The 19,833-nt window shown below is 40.0% G+C and overlaps 1 protein-coding gene across 1 annotated transcript; it reads left to right on the top strand.

The window, feature by feature from the left end:
- The first annotated feature begins 6,509 nt into the window (after positions 1-6,509).
- Positions 6,510-11,757, top strand: LOC148036473 (pentatricopeptide repeat-containing protein At5g27110-like). Its single transcript, XM_087678464.1, has 2 exons — positions 6,510-6,875; positions 6,982-11,757. The coding sequence occupies exon 2, from the start codon at positions 7,449-7,451 to the stop codon at positions 10,596-10,598; it is 3,150 nt and encodes a 1,049-aa protein (XP_087534590.1). The 5' UTR covers positions 6,510-6,875; positions 6,982-7,448; the 3' UTR covers positions 10,599-11,757.
- Positions 11,758-19,833: the final 8,076 nt, after the last annotated feature.

The following is a 19,833-nucleotide window of genomic DNA, read 5'->3' as shown; positions in this document are numbered from 1 at the left end:
ATTGTCTCTTAACCTTATTGTTTCAGGCATGGCCTCACTCATTGGTTCTCGTTGTTCGACCTATGCTTGTATCAACTTTTCCAACAAGTCCTTGCTCTCGTTAGTAGGCTTGACTGTTATGTCAGCACCTTCCTTGCCTTTCCCTCGAGGTTCGATGAGGTCACCCTTGCTAAAGGTTGTGACTATCCTCACACCTGATAGTGTCAAGTGTATCCTTTGTGCTACATAGTCGGCCTCACACTTGGTCGCCCTTTTGAAGGGTCTTCCTAGGAGGGTTTCCTTCCCGTAATTAGCATTATTTGGAGGAACATGAAATAGGATAGGCAAGCTTTCAGTTTCAATTGTCACAAGGATTTTGCACTTCCCTATGAGTGCTTGTGGGTGTCCCCCATAAGGGCTAAGAGTTGCATTAGTCAGTGTGAGCTCCAATTAGCCTAGTAGAGTCCATGATTCATAGGTCAAGATATTAAATTTGCTCCTTCATCAATCAGAGCATCGATAGTATGCTCTCTTTTCGCGGTGAGTTTGACCCTAAGATAAGCAGGTGGTACTATGTCTTCGTCTTCTGGGTCTTGGCTTGTAAATTTAAGCCTTTTGACAAATGCCCTTGAGTCCCTAACTGCATGACCAGATGCGGATTCTCCACTAATGTCTTGGATCACATGTACAGTGCTATTCAAGGTGCATCTATTATTAGGACGGTCATATCTAGTCATCCTCACTGTTGTAGCTTGATGTTGTTGCTTTCCACTTTGACCAGATGCAATCCGAATGCAACACATATGTGTTTTTGCAGTGTGGCCTTTTTGCCCTTGTTGGCTAGATTGGCCCATTGAGGTTCTAGGATCTCTATTTCGGGTATGGGCTTTTTGTTGCTCTTTTGCAAGTGAGAACCCATGCTCGTGTAGAGCCATTACTACATTAGGGTCCAATTTGGAGGACCTCACGGCGCGTGTTTCTCTCCAACCTACTTGGGGGAGGTTACAGTAAACACCATGCGCAATTTGGAGGACCATTTATAGCCAAATTTTGAACTACTTGCTCTAAGTTTCAGCCCAGTGTGATCGATCTTTGATATGGTTTCGGCTCTATATGGTCTCTCGGTCAGTTTCAGGGTCTACATGTTAAAATTTGTAAAAATCAAAATTCGGCCTAACAAGTCCAAATTGCAAGGGCCGAATGCCCGATTCAACCCGTCCGAGAGCCGAGTAGAAAGGGCCGAATGTAACTGGTCCGAATGTCAAATTCTGCCAGTCCGAGTCTGGTTGTCTGAGGGGGCCGAGTGGCCGAGTGGGCTGAGGACTGAGTTAGGTGGGCCAAGTCAAGTGGGCCGAGGGCCGAGTGGTGAATTCGGCTGAGCCGAATGTCAACTTGTCCAAGTGGGGTTGGGCCGAGTCGACAGGGCCGAGGGCCGAATGGCCGAGCGGTCTGAGGGCCAATTTTGGGACTCGACCCAGGATCATGGTCACTCGGACGGGCCAAACGGGACACATTTTTTCATCGGACTTAAAAAAATTCATCGCGTCAAGCGATGGAGGCCGTTCTACTGGTTGAGCAGCTCTAGATCCAACCTACTCATGCAGTGGAAGGTGTGGAATTACCTGGGCTAGGCAAACAACTCTCGAATGGCTAGATCGAAGCGGATCCACTCAACGAAGCTTTCTTCCTCTCTCCTGCTCTCCTGAAATCCTGCAATGCACAATGTGGCCTTTCTTGCCACTCTTGGCCCCCTTATCACCCTGTCCAGGCCTGCACTCACCTTAATCTTGCTCTCCTTACTAACTTTTAACCCAAAATTTCATTTCTTACCCTTCTTTTCCCTGTTTCAGCCTATTATAGAGCAATAGAAAACCATATTGTTTGCTCCAACGTTTTTCTCCTATCCTTTCTAAATGCAAGAAAAAACTATAAGGAAAATACCTACGCTACTCCATCATGCTTTCCCAAGTCCAAAACAACAAAAACCTACTTACTAAGGAGATCGAATACCTCTTCAAACTCCCTCGCTTCCTACCTATCTACCTCAAGCACCAGTTCGGAAAAAACCCTACTTCAATGCTCAATTCGAAGCGCGCAAGCGCTCAAGGCTTGAATCTGTTGGTCCCGACAATGAAACCAAAATGTGGGAGCTTTCGCTCAACCGCCAAGACCCATGGACCGCTTATTGTTTCAAGTGTTCCAAGCCGAGCACTAATGGCTACCTCTCACATAGCCCACGCACCATCCATATCTATGGGTGTAGTGAGCCTACCTCCATGCCAATCGAGTTACCTCTTCTCTCGCGCACTCCAGTAGCTCCATGATCCAAGTGCAAGCTTCAAGCAAGCTCCATCCTCAAGCTCCACGCTCCAAGCTCCATAACCGCGAGCAAGACAAGACAAGAGAAGAGAAGAGAAGAAGAGAAGAGAAGATGGAGAGCTTCTCCTCCTCGGTCCCTCCCCCTCACACACTCACTCCCTCACACTCTCACACTCCCTCTCTCAAGCACAAGCTCAAGCAAGCAAGAAGAAGAAGAAGAAGAAGAAGAGGAGAGCCACTTTTGGCCACACACAAGAATGAGCTTCTCATTCACTTTTCAACTTTATATACAAAACCCTAAATCCCTTTTGGGCGATCATCCCCTTATCCCCTTTTTTACATTGCCGGCCGTGGCCTAGGCTCTTTTTCCCATTGTTCTTCTATCTTCCTAGCTTCCTTTCCACCGCTCGTCTACATTTACAAATTGCACAGGTGAAAGCCAGCGCTCCTTAAATTAAAGCATGATGCGCTTGCGCTCTTTTACAAAAGGATTGACTTGCACTTTTCCTTGTGCACCTTTTTCCCTTATTTAGGACTTTTCTGTGCTACTTGTGTTTCTAGATTTTTATTAGTGCGCCTTCGTCTTCCGTTTCACTTTGCCTTGGCTTTTGTCTTCTGCTTTAGCTTTTCCAGATTTTCCACCTTGTTTGTCTGACGGTTAACAATCCAACTTCTTGCTTTTAAAAAGCCCTCTAGGTTTGAAAATTTTAAGAAGATGGGTGAAGTATTCTCATCTATTGAGAAGAACTTCTTATCCAATTTATTACATACCTCTAGGTTGGATAGAATTGAAGCGTTTAAGCAAGTAGATAAATTTCTTGCATCCAATGATAGCCAAGTTGCAAATGCTACAAGACCTAGCCTTCCAAAGTCTTGGGGGTAGAAACAACATTGTCATCGCTAGGGATGTGTGTGGGCCACTACAATTTAAGGAAGAGGAGGATACCAGATATGGCATAGAGATGCAGTGAAGATTTCAAGAAGACAGCACAAGCTTTGACAAAGTCTGTAGCAAAGGTAGGCACAACAACTTGCAACTCTACAATAAGCAATTGGCACAAAGCTTGCTACCCATAGCAATCCCACTTAAGTGAGATTTCTAATGACACCAAAATTTGACCAAAGACTGAAACCTCATTAAGACTCAGTTTACATTCCAATTTGAATAACTCTTAGTAGAAAACAAATATTACCAATTTAAGCATTTGTTCTCTCCCTTCGGATAGCTCTAGGAGGTGACTAAAGGCAACAAGAAGCACTCCTCAAAGCCTATTAACATTCCAAGTTATGCATGTTTTTAAGTCCTTTAGTAGCACCATAACCAACTCATTTCCACTTTCAGCTTTGGTTGCCAAATGTAGAGTTCCACTACTTTGGTTTCATTCACCAAAACTCCTAGCTTTAGTGTAGTTGATACCCTAAGCACAATGCAATGATATTTTTGAAACACACTTAAGATCACCCTTGTAACCTTTGAAAGAACCTCTTAGATTTGACCGGCAAAAACAAGCTTGATATTGGCCTTTAGATCTAAGTTGATCACAATTGTTTCTCCTGATTTTTCATTAGACACCTCCTCAAGACCTAAGTGCCATGACAATGCATATGCAATCCCCTACTGTACAAATGCTTGTGAAAGCTACTCAAATACATAGTCATTCCTAAGCCAACTCCTGCATGTGTATCCTCTTGGCTACTACAACTTGGAGGCACTAAGGCTATCAAAGCATCCTAGTCCTCCATAAGCCTAGACAAGTAACAAAGAATATGGGCCCTAGAACTGCCAATCCCTTTTTGTCCCAAAATGAGAGCATTTTCAATAGTAACAGATGCTATGACTGCAGGTACATTCTAAGGACAACGGATGTCAATGAATTTACTTGATTAGCTTCAAGGCAATGCGTTGAAAAGCTAAATAGTGACATAAATAACCCATGACCACTTTCTTTCAAAATATCAGATAGTTGGCAAATGAAGTCCATGCTTTTTTCCTCATCACAATTAGCTAGAATATTAGAACCAGTTTTGTTTGAAGTTGGAGATTTGCTATCCATCTTGATTATACTATTGATTTCAATAGCTTTTCTAGCACATTAACTACCTCATGTTAAGACCTGGTCAATACTCCCAAAAGGTTTTCAACTATTACCACCTTGACACACCTTTTCTTAGAAGATGGTGGTTGGACCAAATTATTGTAGTCAGATTGGTTTGCAAACTTTGAACCTACTATTTGTTGCTTTCGCTTAGCTATGACAATGGCATCTAGACCTTGAACATCATTAGTCAAAAATTATTTCTCAAATTTGAACAAACTACCTTTCTTGACTAGAGAAACATAGTGATTAACACTTTCAAATGGAGCATGCTAGCCTTGAAAGTGTTTGCTTTTTCATATGTTGGAAAATAGTTGGTAATCTTCTACTTTAGCCCAAAGGCAACATATGAACTGGACAAAAGAGGCTTCAGGGACCATACAACTTCCTTCCATACCAAATGCTATCACACCATGCAAAAGCAAGTCTTTTCTAAAAGGATCATAGTTGTCGATGTAGAGAAATACATTATAATAGAGAGTGTCCAATATCCATATACTTTGGAATTGAGTACACCACGAACAATAAGTAGGCTCAATATTCATTATGTTGTTTGTCTTAGTTCTGAAGAATAGTTTGTCATAAAGCAATGCCAACTTTGCATTTGCCTCAACCTCATGTCTTTTACAACATTGCAACAACCACCCACCAGCTTGGTACAATGTCAAATTAAAGGATTTGGTTAGATGGATGATGGGAACAACATATGAAGCAAATCAAATCACACACCAAAGTCTTACTACCTAGCATTGACAAGAATCGTTGGGCAAACCATGACTAATAACACCTCTGATTCCCCATGTGCACAAATATGGGTAGAAACTTGATTTGTGCCTCCATCTCAAGGGTTAAGCGAGAAGTTATATACCAACTAGATGTGCGAATAGTGTATAATTGTTTTATGTCTTCAAATTCTTGCACATGGAAAGTAGAAGGATTTAATAGTAGATCTTTCCAAATGGGCTTGAACTATGGGATGAAAGCTATGTATTACAAGAGATGATAGCCTATTTTAGGGAGTCCTGGAAATGTTCTCTAAGCATTTTTGGATAAAAAGGCACCTCTTCCTACCTCAAGTCATGTAGCACAAGGTCCTTTGTCATGAAATGATCTAATAAGAGCCGTAGGTAGGTGAAAAGTGTGATCATTAAAAGACTGAAATTGCTCACCATCTAGCTGAAATTGCTTCACAGTATATCCAACATGTGAATAAAAAGCCACAAATTCAACTGGCTTAGGTTACCTCTAACGATGCACCACATCAAACAAAGGCACAAATTGTCCACATTAGCAATAAAGAAACTGATCAACCATCTAACAAGCCACAATAGCTAGATATGAGAGTGGTTGTACAACTTTAGATGTGATTTGTTCACAAGCTAGATAAGAATGGACATAAAGAGAGCATAACCGTCCATTGTTAGTGTTGTAAGCTGCTTGAAGAGGGGCTGTGATTCCCGAGGTTGAGTGAAGATGGCATATATCACTACTATGTTCAACGTAGCTATGTTTGTAGTGTTTCGCGAGGCAGAGGCTTATAGGGAGGGTAAGCTGGGACTGTAGACTTAAGTAGCATTGGTGGGAAAGGTTGTTTTCAAGCTCATCCTTTGCATGGAGTGTGCTCTCAAGAGCCACTTTCCTGAGTAACTTCTTTGATGGTCTTCTTGTGATGAAATTTGCCTGGACCTCCAATGATGGCACAATTTGTGGTTCATTTTTTTCTTTCTTTCTCATCCTCCTCGGATGCTAGAGGTTAGCTACATAAGCAGAACGACGAGCTGCAATAATAATGAGGAGGTGCTCCATGTTGGAATTGGAGTTAATGTGCATGAAAAACAGAGGTTCCATGTGTGTGTGTGTGTGAACCCTTTGTTCTTTTTTAATTTCTAAAATAATCTCCTTTCCGAAAAAGCAAGACATCCACACATTTCAAGGCTTAGTGAACCATTTAACTGAAGTTAATAGTGGGTAATTTATTTGGTACTTGCACCACCTTGTCACAAGACCATTGTGTAAATAAGCATATGCCGTAAAGGGCAATGTTAACAGACTAATTGACACTTTATTATGAGGGACTCTTATTTAGATGACACTTTGTGCATGGATGGATGTTGTTTGAGAAAATTCTTAGCAAAGAAATTCATGACCCGTGAGTGTACAAAGCTGAAATTCGCGACTGCAGACATTGAGAATCTCAATGCTCACATAAAAACGAGGTTATGAAAAAATCAAAGCTCTTTTAAGCTACTCGCTAATGTTGTTGGTAAACACTGCTCGATACCTGTTTGGCTGGATGACTGGCCCAGCCAGGATCTGAGAGATCAATGGCTTCCATCTCTGTGCACTGGCTCGTGTGTTCATGTTTTTGTGATCAGAAGAGAAAGCGACCTTTATGTCAGAAATGGACCTGTCATGCACCAACGACTGTAAATCCCTTGAGAAGAGCAAGAGCCACCATTCATGACAACTGACAGGTCTCCGGTATGATCAGAATTGTAGAATACAACAGTAATCTTTACTTACAATCTTTGCTGAATGGTCTCAGTTGGCAGTGTTGAAGGGAATGTTGATTGCCCCCATGAAACAGGTCACCTGTGGAACTGGCTTGCGAGTGGTTATGATCATGGCACCTAAGCAGGTGTCATGGCAACGCAGAACAACAGGTAACGTTTGGTATTCCGCTTGTGGAGATGGTTATGCAGGATGGGCATACAAACATGCCTATCATGCGAAACTCAAGCCAGTACTATGGAGATGCAGACATAGTTCAGTGGGCTTCAGTCAATCAAACCAGCATTTTAAAAACACATGGCGTTTGAGACATGAAAAACGCAGCATGATGCCTGATACTCGTTTGAGTAGCATTTGCGCAACCAATGATGGTTTGAGAAGTGAAAAAAAGGAAAAAACAGAATGATTCCTGTGAAAGTTTTGAATCCATGTAGCTGCTCATGCTCTGTACCCATCCTTTGCTCGGGAAAAAGCTTGAGAAAGATGTCGGGTAGTATTCTTTGCACATGAAGCAACTATGACACATGTAGAATACAAGACTATATGACATATGTAATCATTCATCCCAAATTTCGAATGCTTCGATCCTGCCGCCATTTTGGAGTTCCATCTGATGTTTTTGTGGACAATGGTTGTAGCAAGGTTTCACAGACTGTAAACTGTATTGATCTGCAGAGAATCTCTCTCTCACGGGATGAATTATATCATCTCTTACAGGAATGTACAAAGAGGAAGGATCTCCTTTTAGGCAGGCTGGTGTGCTCTTTGATGATTGAGAAGGGACTTGATACCATCACTGTTTTAGGAGACCACCTTGTTCGTATGTTTGCATCATGTGGGAGCTTATCAGAAGCAAAAGAATCATTTGGCCGTGTACCAAAGCCTAGTGTGTATACATGGAATGCCATCATAGCAGCACATGTTAAGCTGGGGGATAGTCAGGGAGCTCTTGCCTTGTTTCATAAAATGCAGCAAGAAGAGATAAAGCCTGTCAAAATCACCTTCTTGCACATCTTAAAAGCATGTGGGAGTATAAAAGATATATGTGAGGGCAGGGCAATCCATGAGAAAATTGTAAGGGGTGGGTTAGAATTAGATATCATAATTGGAAGTGCAGTCATTGATATGTATGGAAAATGCGGAAGTGTAGAGGAAATTTGTAATGTATTTGATAGAATGCCAAATCGAGATGTTGTGTCATGGGGTGCAGTAATTGGGGGGTTGATGGAGCACAGGCATAACCATCTTGCTCTTGATTATTTTGAAAGAATGCAAGAGGATGGAGTGAAGCCAAATGCAGTAGTCTTTCTGTGCATTTTCAAAGCTTGTGCCAGCCAAGCAACCATTAACTGTGGACAAGTGATGCACAGGCATGTGATCAGCTGTGGGTTAGATGTGGATCAAAGGGTTGGTAACAGCCTAATTGACATGTATTCAAAATGTGGGAGTACAAGGGATGCACACAAAGTGTTTTGTGGGATGGCCAACAAGAATGTGATGTCATGGGGAGCATTGATCACTGGTTATGTACAAAATGCTCAATATGTTCAAGCATTTGAGCTTTTGAACAAAATGCAAGAGAAAGAAGAACAAATAAGTGAAATAATATTTGATAGTATCTTGAAAGCATGTAGCAGTATCGGTGCTCTTCAGGAAGGCCACCAAATCCATGACCTAATTATAAAAGCGGGATATGAGTCAGATGTGGGTATAGAATGTAGCCTGATCGACATGTATGCAAGGTGCAGAAGTGTGAATGAGGCCCATAACACGTTTGCTAGTTTGGATAATTCAAATTGGGCTAGTTGGAACGCAATGATTGGAGCATATAACTACCATGGGCTTTATCATTCTTGTCTTGAAGTCTTTCATAGAATGGAAATTAAGGGCATCAAGATAACTGGAACTACGTTGATAAATGTGATAAAAGCTTGTGCAAGCTCACAAGATTTAAGGAATGGCAGAATTGCACATGATCGCGTTTTAAGAAGTTCCTTTGATGCTGATGTGATTGTTGGCAGTAGCCTTGTGTACATGTATGCCAAATGTGGCAGTGTATGTGAAGCATGTCAAGTGTTTGAAAAGTTGCCAGAGAGGGATTTGGTGTCATGGAGTTCAGTGATTTCATGCTATGCTGAGCAAGGCCATTCGCTTCATGCTCTTTCTTTGTTTGAGGAATTAAAAGGAGAGGGCCTGAAGCCTGATGAAGTGATCTATTCATGTGTTTTAAAGGTATGTGGAAATATAAATGCCTTAGGCCTGGGGAGGCTGATACATGAGGAGGTCTCAAGAACCAAATATAAGTGTGATGCAATTGTGGGGAGTACCCTTATTGATATGTATTCAAACTGTGGAAGCTTGAGTGAGGCACATGAAGTTTTTCACATGCTGCCACACCGGGATACAGTGGTCTGGGGTGCCTTGATTGCTGGATATGTAGAGTATGAGCATTTTGATACTGCTTTTGAACTTCTCTTAAAGATGCTGCATGAGGGCTTGACACCAAGCAAAGCCATATGTCTCTGTATTTTGAAAGCATGTATTCGCACACAGCTCATCAATCAAGGCATGCTCATACAGAGCTGGATCATGGAAATTGGATTTGAAACTGATGTGTCAATAGGAAGTACTTTGGTGGACATGTACGTAACGTACGGGTGTCTTGATGAGGCACGTACTATTTTTTTCAAATTATTGAACCGAGATGTGGTTTCATGGAGTACAATGATTGCAGGTTATGTTCTGCATGAGGATGGTGTTTCTGCCCTTGATCTTTTTGAGAAAATGCTGCAAGAGGGCATAAAACCTGACATAATCGTTTTTCTGTCTTCTATCAAAGCATGTCTTTTGGCTGGAGCATTGGTGCAGGGAAGGTTGATGCACAAGCAAATAGTTTTGGCTGGTTATGAGTCAGATGTAGATGTTGGAACTGCACTAGTTGATATGTATGCAAAATGTGGGCATTTTGAGGATGCATACAACATCTTGCACAAGCTGCCAGGAAGCAATGTTGTTTCATGGGGTGCTGTCATTGCAGGTTTTGCAACACACACAAATAGAATGATAGACACTGATTGGATTCAAGTTATGCAACAGCAAGGCATAAAGCCAGACAGTGTAGTTTTTCTCAGTATTCTTGTTGCTTGCAGCCATGCTGGCCTTTTGGAAGAAGGCCGTCAGTTCTTCACATCTATGAGAGAGGACTATGGTATTTTACCCTCTTTAAAGCACTACAACTGTTTGGTGGATCTCCTTTGTCGCGCAGGATACTTGAATGAAGCTCAAGATTTGCTCCAGTGTATGCCTACATCCCCAGATGTTACTGGCTGGTTAGCTTTGTTGTCTGGCTGCAGAAATTATGGGAACTTGTCACTTGGGAAGCATTGCTATAATGAGGTCATGGAACTTGATCCAATTGATGCTTCAGGGTACATGCTAATTTCCAAGATGTATTCTGATGCTCACTTGTGGGAGATTGTGGACAGGATACAGGAGATGAGAAATCGTAAAGGTGCCTGGAAAAAGCCAGGGAGAGCATGTGTTGAGGTCAATGCTGAGGTCCACGAATTTATTGTCAATGTGCAAAGCCAGAGGAATGTATTAGCAGGCTTTGGCAAGTTAACAAGACTAGGCAAAGCTGTCAAAAAAAAAGGATATGTGCCAGAATCAGACCTGGTTTGGGAACCTGATTAAGTTGGACAAGGAGGTTGGTTTGCAGTGCAGGAGCTGGTAGATGCTAGCTGCAAAATTGGTGATAGAGGAGGAACAATCTAATGCCCACCTAAACTATACAACTCTTAAGCCATCCCATCCTCCACATTTCTGGGGTACTAGGATTCAGCTGCATTGGGCTGATTGCCTAAAGACAACAGATACACAGTTCATATTTTCACAGGAACTTTCATTCAGGCAGACATTTAATTGTTTGCCTAGAGACATGTAGTCTAAACAGCAGCCTGCCTGTGATTCCACAGAACTGTGGAAGCTACAGCTCAATTTTCTCAATGCAGCTGGGTAGCTGCTTGTACCTTGGAGTTGAAAAGCAGACCAGCAAAGCTTCTAGCAATGCCAACTAAATGAATTATTCACCTTTTCATTCTTTTATACTATGATCATATATATACAGGCATGCTTTTGATCATGCCTCTTACTCATCTTAGGTGGGAACTGGTATTATTGTAACAGCTTACCATTATTCTTGTAAAGTTCTACCTGAATTCGACCAGATTCATTGATCAAGGATGGAGGGGTCAGAGACCATGCAAGATAGTGGATTGTGGGCTTCAAGCACCTAGCTCTTGCCACACAGACATTAATCTGATGGTTCACTCAGGCAGCCTGGTCACATCACGAGTATACAAGCTACTTAGGCATGAGTAGCCAGAACATCGAAAATATTGTTCATTTTTGGCAAGTCCAACTTACTGAGTTCTAGAATCCTATATAATCTAGTCTTGATCCAGATCCTCAATCTTGTGTGAACACCAACACCAGCTAGTACCCAGTTTCAATGAGCATTGTGTAGAAAATTACATGGTGCAATGGGCAGAATCTGAGCAAGGAGTAAAGAACACATAACAAATATGAGAATATCAGAAACTACTTTAATCTCAAATGAACTGATATAAAGATAGCTTTGTCTACCTATTCGCTTCCATTGTGAGGCTTAGATAGCGATCCAAATAGATGATAGGCGAAGAGCCTAAGGAAAACTGAAAGAACTCTGACTAGGTGAAATATAAATTGACAATGGCTTTAGAGGGGTCTTCCTTGTATAGCCCTTAAGAACCTGCTCAAAACACTAACAGTAAACTAATATGTAGCCTGGTGTTGCACAAGTAGATGAGGCTGCCAACCAACCTCCTGTACCTCCCAATGTCTACTAGTCTTTGATGTATCCTTAATGGATGACTTTATTCTAACCTCCATAGGTATAGTTGTCTCCTTACACTCGATCATGTTAAATGCTTTTAAGATCTCCTATACATACTTTAAGAAATAAAATTTTTGCACACTTCAATTTTTTAACAATAGTATAACATTTCAAGTTTGTCATTTCAAACTCAGAGCTCAAAGCCTTTGGAGTCTAATGAATCATATCTTTATAGTCACATATAATAAGAAGGTTGTCTATATATAAGACAATCACAATATACTTTTTGTCATTCCTATAAACATACTAGTATTTGACACAATTTTTAAAATTCAAGCCTAAAAAGAATTTATCTATCTATTGGTATCATGCTTGAGGGGTTTGTTTTAGTCTATACAATGTTTTCTTATCTTACAAACTTTGTTCTCAGAATGGGAACTCTCAAACTGTGATGGTTGAGCCACGTACATCTTTTACTTGAGTACACCATTCAAGAATGTTGATTTAACATCCATTTGATAAATTGGCCACTTCTTATGAGCAACCATTGCAAGTATGGTGTGAATAGTGGTCATTCTAGCAGTTCAAGCCAATGATTTTTGAAACCTAAATTCTTTAACTTGCGAAAATCTATGTGTAACTAATGTGGCTTTATACTCTTCTAAGCTTTCATCAATCTTATACTCTACTTTCCAAATCTAATTGGTGCCAATAATCTTTCTCTTTTCTAGTCAATCTACTAGCTCCCAAGTATCATTATTCATTATACTGTCATATTTATCTTGCATAGCTACTTTCCATGCTGGATCGACAAGTGTTTCTTCCAAGTCGATTGGTTTCTTTACTTCTCTCATAATCTCAACTATCAAGGCATAGTCACTATGTGAATAGAAGCATGTTTGTGCTCCTCTATTCTCAGAGACCTCCTTGGTCCATTTGGCTTTTTCTCAAGAGTGTTAGGCATAGGATTTTTACGATCATAGAGCTACTTCACCCATTGCGACAATGGCTTTTCTGCTAGCATGATTCTAGGTTGGTAAACTTTTTCCTCATCATCCAAAGATGATACTTCCTTTTAGGTAGGGATAGCTCTTGAGATAGGTTCATAGTAAACTACTTCGTTAGATGATAAAGTGAAAGAATTTATATTCTTCTCCACTATATATAACTATTTCTTAAACACCACATCACAGCTCACTACTGTGATCTTCTTTGTCTCTTGGTCACACAATTTGTAAGCCTTTTGTTCATCACTATAACCCAAAAAGATACATTTTATACTTTTTTGTTTTAAATTGTTTCACTTATCATTTGAAATATATGCATTACATTCACATCTAAAATTTCTAAAGTATAAGATAGATGGTTTCTTATCAAAATAGGTCTCATGAGGAGTTCTGTCCTTAAGAGCCTTTGTGCAACTCTAATTGAGAATGTAGATTGTAATATTAATAACTTCTGCCGAAAATTGGTTAGGCAAACCCTTGTCCTTAAGCATGTATCTTGCTATTTCTACAATGATGCGATTTCGACGTTCAACTACACCATTCTACTGAGGTGTATGAGGTATCATCAATTGATGCTTAATCTCTTTGCTCTTACAAAAATCTTCAAACTCCTTTGAGTTAAACTCACCACCACCATCTCTTCTAAACTTCTTCACACTTTGCCATGTTTTATTCTCAATAACTTTTAGCCATCCTTTAAACTTATCAAAAGCTTGAGTGTTATCACAAAGAAAATACACCCACATCTTCATACTATAGTCATTGATAATAAACATAAAACAAAAAACTTCTCCCAAGGATTGTGTAGGCATTTTACCGCATAAGTTAGCATACACTAACTTTAGAGGAGTCTTCGCTCTATTTTTATTTTCTTGTAAAAATGTATCTCTGTTACTTATCCATCATACAAGCTTCACATGATTCCTTCATTTTGGTTACTGCATGTAGGTAAGCAACTATACCTTACTTATGTATCTCCTTTAATACTAAAAAACTAATGCAACCAAATCTTTCATACCAAATTTTACTTGTGCCCACATCAACAGTGGTTGTAAGAGCAATTAGCTCACACAAGTTATTCATTCTTTCTCCTTGGTCAGCAAAATTTCCATTATTGTCAATAATTTGTGCACTTATCTTGGTGAATCTCACCTCATGGCCAAGACTCGTTATAGAAAAAACTAATAGCAAATTTATCTTAATCTTTGGAATATACAACACATTTGAAAGATTTTTTAGTTTACCATTTGCAACAATTTAAAAAAATAGTACTTATGCTCTCATCGGGGCATTTTGCATCATTCCAACTGTCACAATGATGTAGAGGCTTTATAGAACTATATAGGCATTTCTTATTGGTCATGTGATAGAAGGTGCCAATATCCAATATCCATGAGTCAATGGTACATATCTTTTGCATCGGAACATACTTCCTCAATAGTCTCCATAAATAACTCTAACTCTGCTTTAGCCATATTGGCTATCTCCTTCCCTTCAGTCTTCAAGATACTGTTTTTTTCATTTACCTGTCTAACATGATAATCTACAATTGCATGTACTTTCTTCTTGTAATAGAAGCACTATCTTTGAAACTTTTTCTTACCACCCTTTTTTTGTCACTGTTGTTGGTAGAGCAACCACCTTTGCCTTTCACATTGACGGAGAATACAACATCTCCATTGTTGCTACCTTCTCAAGCTTTAAGCCACAACTCCTTTGTCATTAGTAGTACATAAAATTCCTCAAACATCAAAGCTTAAGGTCTCACCTAAGTGTTTTTGATAGTTACCAAATCTTGATTGGTGTACGAATCCAATGGCACCTTTGAGCTAGCTCCTTACTAGTCTTTTGTATCCCAACGCCAGCCATCTGATCGTGTAGATTCTTGATCTGAGTGATGAATGCTTCAATTGTCTCTCCTTCAACAAACTTCTCTGCTACTAGTCTATTATCCAAGTTCTAAATCATTATTTGATTTTGCATTTCATACTAACTCAGTACGTTCCAAGCATCTAATACCTTAGTTGTATACTGAATCAAGGTCAAAACACTCTCAAAATAGCTCGTAACTAAGGCACACAATGCATCTATGTTTCTTCATTTGCAAGCCCATAGAAGATTTGCATTCAGAGGAATCATAACACTTGAATTGATGGGTCAGGGTGGGTTGCAGTTTTGGATCAGTCTCCAACACCATCTCTAGAAGCTCATAAGAATCAAGCATAGTTGTAACTTTAAACTTCCACAAAATTGTAGTTTGTACCATCTAACCTGCCTTTGTTGAAGATTAGTGGATGAATCCTTAGTGTTGGAATTGTTGGTATAGTAGCAATATGACCAAATGTTTCTACCTAATACAAGCAACATCATTTTTTCTCTTTAATATTGAAGCTCTTGTCTCCTGCATACTCTTCACTCCTCTGAGCCCCCTAGGCTCTAATACTATGTAGAAAATTACACAATATAATAGACATAATCTAAGTAAGGAGTAGAGAACACATAGTAAATACGAGAAAAACATAAACTGTTTTAATCTCAAATGAACCGATACAAAGATGGCTCTATCCACCTGTGTGTTTCCACTGTGAAGCTTAGATGGCAATTTAGACAAATAATATACAAAGAGCTTAAGGGTAGCTGGAAAAACTCGACTGGATGAAAGGTAGATTGACATGGCTTTGGAGAAGTCTTCCTTTTATAGAATGGAAAGGTAGTCTAGTCGACATATTCAACCATATTACAAACCTTTCCTAATCGGCTAGGGAATGTTTTCTTTACCATTGAGTCAGGGCTGCTGCTCCCAAACCCCATCAAGAGGGCCACTTGCCCCCCAAGACCCCCTAGCTACTAGGGGCCACTTCCACGACCCTTGGATCCCAAAATAGGGATTTATAATAACTCCCACACCCTGAAACTCAATGCTTTTTTGTGCCTTAAGTTACTACCAACATAACTATATCTAAGCCAAAGGCTAGATTCATGCAAGTCATATTTTTGCCATCTGATCACATAGACCTCATTTGACATACAAGTCAAGACCCTTGGGCTCACACATGGCTTCTCCTCATAATGGGGGCCTTACAACTTAGAGCACCATAAATCATTGATGGCATCTTATGAGGGTGGGACATTGAGCATATCTAACACATTATACATCTCGTGGGACAACAGGTGCAACAACAAGTAGGCAACATTGATGGATCAGTAGTTAATCGAGGCATATGGGTGTTTATGAATGATTACTGAATTGTCCTTCAATAAACTAAAGGACAATGAAAACAAACCGAGAAACAAAATATTTCAACAACATCTAATACAAGGGAAAATGAAGTAGACAAGGAAGTTAGAGCACTCTTGCAATGGCTCACAAACATATATTGACATCAAAATTTGGTGCCTCTTGTAGTATTTCCTAAAATGACTAGAAATGCTTGATTTCAAAACAAGGCTAGGGGACTTGGCCGGCATAGAAGAGGACTTCAAACTTGCTAGGAATCTATAATCTCGAGCTATGGAGAAAAGATGTAATGCGTGATCAAAAGCAAGATTGATATCAAAACTAATCTCCTCCATGAGCACTCTCGACTAGTTTTTGTATAGCCTCATGTTCCTTTGTGATCTCAAAATAGTTCCAACCTTGTCCACATTAAATGTTTCTCACACTTTGAATCCTACAATTGAACTCTCCTGGAAGGTGATTAAGGTTTGGTTAGTCTCCTTGGACAAGTCATCTATGATGAGATCCATGAAGTGGAGTTCATTTTTGCTCCTCTCTCTGATCAAGGCTACTTCAATTACCCATAGTCTCTCAACCTATGTGTAGCAACACTCACCAAATTGTTTCCAAACAAGACCTTTGACTACACCATAATGAAATTTTTGAGAGGGTTACATTTTAGCATAATATAAGTATGTCTTCCTGACACATGCTTTATGCACTATATGCTTAATTTTGGCATATACTTTCTTATAAAAAAAAGCTCACTCATCATTACTTGAACATCTCGTAAATCTTTGTGTTGTCACATACCTTTTATACCTTATTTTATCACCATTAAAGTATTTCAAAGTGATTTCTCAAATCACTAAAGGGATACAATGGCAGTGGAGAAGGAGAAGAGGAAGATGCGTGAGATAAGAGCACACACAATGTAGGTGCTGTCCAAAAGTGTGTAGACAGCCTTATTGCACTATCATATATATATATGAATAAAGAATATGGGCGGTCATTGTACACGGGTAGGCCCAAGGGCCTTTTACCCCAACAACCTCCCACTAAAAGGCCAATGTGGCTAGGGAGTGAAAACAAAGAAAAGAAAAGACAAGGTGAGGAATCATGACATCTCACCCAAGGCCCAATCGAAAAGCGAGCTGTGCAAGCTTCTCATGAAGTAAGCACAACTCATCAGTGCACAACTGTAAAGCATCATAGTCGCGTATAGCATCAGCGTGACACATACAAGATAGCAGAGAGTAGTCAAACTCTCTAGAGTCAATCACTGAAAGAGGGCCAACATCCCGAACACTTGTCCAACAGGGTCTCAAGACTACATGTGGCCTCAGCGAAGCAGAAAACTGACATATGGCTAGCTGTCCAACCTACAAAACTACAAGAAAATGGCTCTCATGAGCCTATAAGAGGTCTAACAACTAACCACCAACATCCTGACCCAGACTGCCATGCATAGCTACGTCATCTGGGCCAATAAGTGCCTCATTTTCAGCATAAACAGCTTGTTGTAATGGCACTGTAGCTGCTGTAAAATCAGCAGTAAAGCGTATTGAACACTCATCAAGAGGCATGAGAGGTGTCTGCGTCTCATAAAAGACAGCATGACGGCGGCATATGACCTGTTGGGCATCCAAATCCCATAATCTATAGGCACCATCTCCATAACCAAGGAGAATACATCTACGTAACATAGGCTCATATGTCATACGTAAAAATATATCAGTACATAACCTCAAATAACCATGTAGCATAAGCGTAAAATGTAATGACAGGGGGACTACCCTATTTTGGGCTGCCTATGGACTGTGTAAAACAGTCAATGGTTGAGCAAATTCAGCCCCAAAAGCATCTCAAAACATTGGGCAAACATCCCCAAAGCATCTTGGCATCAAATACCAAGCCTCGAGAGCATCACATAAGCCAAGAGCATGACATTTTCTTATTGTAAATCAACCTAGATCTGTTGTAAAACATTCTGTGATCATAAATTGGCAGATTTGACATCGCCATTGCATCGGGAGCGTGCCAAAACTCCAAGTTAGACTCTTACCTTGCCTAAATCGGGTTCCGGATGCCTAAGATATAAGAAAAAATGGGATTTTTGAGTCAGATTTTGAAACAGACGCAAAAAAAGTGAGCTGCTACTGTGGGGCCTACTGGTTATGCTAAGGATAAGGGAGCAAATGGGGGCATGCAAGGTGCCCAATGAAGCTGAGGAACACCTACAAAGAGCCTATGAGGGCTGGGGAGAGGCGAGAGATGAAATCTTACCTCGAGGGGAATAAGCCATGGCTGGCATTGAAGCTCCAAGCTTTAGGTCTTCAATCCAGGCTGTCGGGCCAAGCTTCACGATCAAGCTCTGATCCAAAGCTTGTATGCTTAGAAGATTTTGCTTGGAAAATGGTAATCCCCCAACACAACAAACCATACACTAGGCATGGATTTACCACACCTACATTCCAAAGGTTCTCTCCATCTTAGACATGTATCCTTAAACCCTTTTTCAAATAGTAGGGGTTCTTTCCTAAAACAATAGCTCACATATAACCTTTCTCCTCATGGAACCAAAGAGTTGTTTACACCTAAAGCCAATGGGTTGTTTCCTTAAAAACGTAGGCTTGTTTCCCATGAAACCATTATCCTATTTCCCCTTAAAACCTTAGTCTTGTTTCCTCATGGAAGCTAAAGTTAGGCCATTCAAGAAAAGTAGATAGAGGATTGTTTTCTAGTAGTAGCAAGTACTTTTCCCTATTAGAGAGAGAGAGAGAGGGAGAGAGGGCATTGCAAACCATCCTTAGGTGTAGATGAGTTCAAGACTAAGAACAACACAATCTCTTCTTCCATGAATCCCTAAGGTGCATCCTTAGCTTGAGCTCTCATATCCAAATCTCTTCCTCAGTGTTTGAAGACTTACTGCTCCTATATAACTACACTTTGCTTATACTATCTTTTGCATGGCTTTCAAGCTTTGTGCTTTCTTTAGTTTTTTATCTTAGAAGGTAGAATTTGTATTGTTAGTAGCCAATCATGTCACTAGTGCTATATCATGTAAGAAGGGTGCTTGATCCACCATGTCAACAATGTCACATCATTATCATCTAGATGGTGCTTAAAATATAACCATATAGATATTTTCAAAGTGGCCTTTTCAACCATGCAACTTTCATCCTCAAATCACTTCTTGGAAAAAAGTGAGGGTTTTGATAACATTGGTAGCATTCCCTCTTGCTTTGGAAAAGTTATTCTTAACCTTAAAGTGTGTCATGAATTGTGTGGTGGGGGGACATTCTTGAGTTGTTGCATCGAACATACACAATACATGCAAGGAGAAGCTCACTCAAGAATGCAAGAAGAGAGATGGAGGCCCAAAACATTTTCTTGCTATTTTTTCTTTCTTCTTTCCCACATAATACAATGTACACAAAGTATAGATAATATACAACATCAGGAAATGGGTCTACTAAGTCAAACATTGCATAATTGCCTATACTAATCAATTAGTACTAAGTCATATATTGCATAATTAACTATACTAATAGATTAGCACAACAATTATGCCAATTGTAGGTAGGTGTTACTAACCAAATACAATAAGTGATGAGTTAGTGGCCATGTGAGGATCATAATGACCACCAATGTACTAAGTATAGATATTTAGACCCATCTAACTAGGTGGTCCATCATCAATGTCTGAATGTGTTAACCTTGCCATCTTAACACTTTCCCTCAAGCTCAACTACTTCTCTAGAACTCGAAGTAAGCTTTGAAATCCTTGAAGCTTCTCTTTACCCAATGCCTTCATGAAAATGACAGCTA

This window comes from Lygodium microphyllum, chromosome 5 (genome assembly GCF_053477565.2).
Source record: "Lygodium microphyllum isolate KBCC chromosome 5, Lygodium_microphyllum_v1.1.10, whole genome shotgun sequence".
Lineage (NCBI taxonomy): Eukaryota > Viridiplantae > Streptophyta > Polypodiopsida > Schizaeales > Lygodiaceae > Lygodium > Lygodium microphyllum.
The sequence above is the reverse complement of the archived record's forward strand: the minus strand, read 5'-3'. Positions and strand labels throughout refer to the sequence as shown.